At 38.2% G+C, this 3,266-nt stretch overlaps 1 protein-coding gene across 1 annotated transcript; it reads right to left on the bottom strand.

Moving 5' to 3' along the window:
- Positions 1 to 395: 395 nt before the first annotated feature.
- On the bottom strand, positions 396 to 2,020 carry LOC103077221 (transmembrane protein 194A-like; the record flags this gene model as incomplete). The annotated part of the gene is made up of 3 exons (XM_007465845.1): positions 396 to 621; positions 1,340 to 1,454; positions 1,927 to 2,020. Coding segments are annotated over 3 exons (435 nt in total), but the record flags the coding sequence as incomplete, so codon positions are not given.
- Between the last annotated feature and the right edge of the window lie 1,246 nt (positions 2,021 to 3,266).

Raw genomic sequence — 3,266 nt, forward strand, 5'->3', positions numbered from 1 at the left:
AAAAAAAAAAAAAAAAAAAAAAAGACTTGGGGGGAGAAAAAAAAGAATAGGACTCCCAGAGCAATCTGAGAGCCAGTGTGAAATAATCTGAAACCAGGTGACCTGAGGCATGTGGTATAAAAGTGATATACTTTGCATCACCTAGTGGTAACAAGAACACATGACACTTTACTAGATGTTTTCACTTTATATATAAAATAACCAGAATTTATAAATTCTATAAAAATGCCTACAGAGAATCTAAAAAGAAAGACTTGAAGGAAATAAGAGTGAAGCATAATACCATAAATTTGCATTAACAAAGAGGCTCCCAGGTCAACACCTCTGTCTCCTTTTGCTGCAACTGCATCCCACATTGCATGTTTCAGTACAAAGTTACACTGCCTTTCAGTCACCTGTAGGTGATGTACAGCCAGTGAATAGGGTACTCCAGGCTCTTAGTACACAGTGCAGTGATGATAATGGCAAGGGCAATGTGTGGTATCTGGATACTGGAATACATGAAACATAAGCCCATCAGCTGCAAGGTCCAAGTCAGCAGGTTGATACTTCGTTCATTCTCCAAGGGCCCATACTTGTAACAGACTGCAAAACTCATGAATCCAACTGCAAGGACATAGCCTATGAGAAGAGTTATCAGAAGACATTCTTTTTAATCTACAGTTGGTAAAAATAATCTGTGTGGGGAGCAGCAGTAAATTCACTATGTAGCGCCTAATGAACCAGGGAAATAGGTAAGATCTTTACTCAATTATTCACACTTTTTTCATTATTCATATATATTAATCTCTTTAAGCTTCTATCCTTTCTACTATCCTGAATTTATTTAATTCTCAAATGGAGAATTAAACCTACATGTTGAACAACTCTAAAATAGTCTGTTTAAAAAACCCAATATATGAAAATCCAGATTAACCTGCTCTCAAAGGATAGATTAAGAGTTACTATCTTTATAACCAAAAGATTCTCGCTTTATAGATAAGGTTCACTGTAGAGTCCTTTACTTCTTAAGGTCCTCAAGTGTATTTAAAATATGATTATATTCATAAAGTCAATTTACGGCTTTTCAGAAAGATGCCTATTGTGTAAAGAGAGATGTATTTATAAACACCAAGAAATTAAAGTCTTCTCCCTAGCAGCATCATTTTAATTTAAGAGAAGGTGACAACTGTATAGAGGGGTTAGAAATAAGTAAAGAACTATGATTCTTACAAGTTAACAAAATGGCATAGACTATTAAACTCCTGTAAGCAGTAAGCAAGCAACATCTTTTCATGATCAAATTAACTAAAACAGCCTATAAACATATAAAAAGTAAAGCAAAACCAACAACACTTACTTAAAAGATACTGCCAGTAACATCTCCAGATCTCTTGTAAATTTTTAAAAACTAGCTGAATGAGGTACAGAGAAAAGGACCAGCCTCCTATCAGGATGATGTAAATGGGACTTTTCTAAGAAAGAGTAGAAGTGAAAGCAAAAAGTTACAATGGGTTTTCCATACATAAAAGAAACAAAATAGAACTGTGATTAAAAAAAAAAAAAAATTCAACCTACTAAAAATGCACAAAACACATCTCTTAAAAAGATGTCCTTTATATTTTAAATGGTACAGTCTGCAAAGAAAACTGGGAAAATGAGATGCTAAATAACTTAAAAGCCTGGCTATATAATCTATGTAATTAACAAACAAGAAGAAGACTTTAATCCCCTCCACTGTATACAGGATTTCAAATAAAAAGGGAGAGATTGTATGTAATGAGGCTCCAAGTTGCATCATGGAAAGTACCTTTCTGAATCAAGGAAAGAGTAGGACATTTACTTACCAGCCATCAATGCAAATTTTCAGTGCTGTAAGACTATCCAAAAACAATCCTTCAACTATCCAAGCTCATCCTAACTGCATGTGAGGATTCTGCTCCTTACCTTGGGCATAAACTTGGACAGCATAAAAATGATGATTAGTAAAGAGGCCACAATTCCCACACTCATCCCAGTGGAATAGTAGAAGATTTGACTTCTGCAGAGAGAAAATTCATTTCATGACTACGTGTGTATTCTTCATATATGGCACTGTTCAAACTAGACAACTAACCCAGCCAAAAGATAGAAAAAAGGTACAAGGTGAGAGCAGGTATTTGCCCAACACTTGAGATGAGAAAACTGAAGAGACTAGTACAATGTAGTTGCTGCCAGATTATGAAGATTAGTATCAATAAGGGCCCCTCAAATATATCCCAGTAATAAACCTCTGCTTAGTCTCCCGCTCCCATCCCCAGTACCTCTCCCCACGCAATTTCTAATGAGAATCTTTCTTCTGGGAACTGCACAGCTTCTCTAGGGAGAAGGCAGAGCCCTAGTAGACACTGGAAACTAGAACTGAACTGATCACCCAGAAGGATAAACCAAACACAGGGCACAGAACAGAGAGCTCCTCTTCTAGGTTCTTTCTACCAGATATCCCTCCCTCACTTTGAGTTTCTCTCAGGATCCCCAAACTAAGGAACAACTTCCACCAACCTTGCTCCAGCTGAACTGCAATTGGTAAGCTTTCATTCACTACTCCACAAATATTCTCCTTGTGTTCAAAGTTAAATGTTAATTCTACCTTTGTTCAATGTTTGTTATCTATATGTTTTCTTTATATTTGTACATGTCTGTTTCATCTAGCTAGGAGGTTCCTAAAGGCAGGAAATGAGTAAGTGGTTGATATTTGTTTCTTTACTTCTGAACAGCATGAAACTCATCAACACACAGCCCTGTAAAAATGAGGGCTAAACATTTCTAACGGTGGAAAGGGTGGTGCTGTATTGGCTAAATCCCACACATGATGGGTAACCTAATGGGGGAATTTCATTATTACCAATCTTATTAATACAAGAAAATAATTATAACACATATTATTTTTTTTAATTATTGAAGCAGGCAATGGCCTAGCCATCCATAAAGGTCCTAGAAAAGGGAATGGCAGCACTTCAAGTCTTTATGATAAAAGTCAAGCAGGGTTGGACTTCCCTGGTGGCACAGTGGTTAAGAATCTGCCTGCTAGGGCTTCCCTAGTGGCGCAGTGGTTGAGAGTCTGCCTGCCGATGCAGGGGGCTCAGGTTCACGCCCCGGTCCGGGAGGATCCCACGTGCCGCGAAGCAGCTGGGCCCGTGAGCCATGGCTGCTGAGCCTGCGCGTCCGGAGACTGTGCTCCGCACCGGGAGAGGCCACAACAGTGAGAGGCCCGCGTACAGCAGAAAAAAAAAAAAAAAAAAAAAAAC

The sequence above is a fragment of the Lipotes vexillifer genome, unplaced genomic scaffold (assembly GCF_000442215.2).
Source record: "Lipotes vexillifer unplaced genomic scaffold, Lipotes_vexillifer_v1.1 C27167953, whole genome shotgun sequence".
NCBI lineage: Eukaryota > Metazoa > Chordata > Mammalia > Artiodactyla > Lipotidae > Lipotes > Lipotes vexillifer.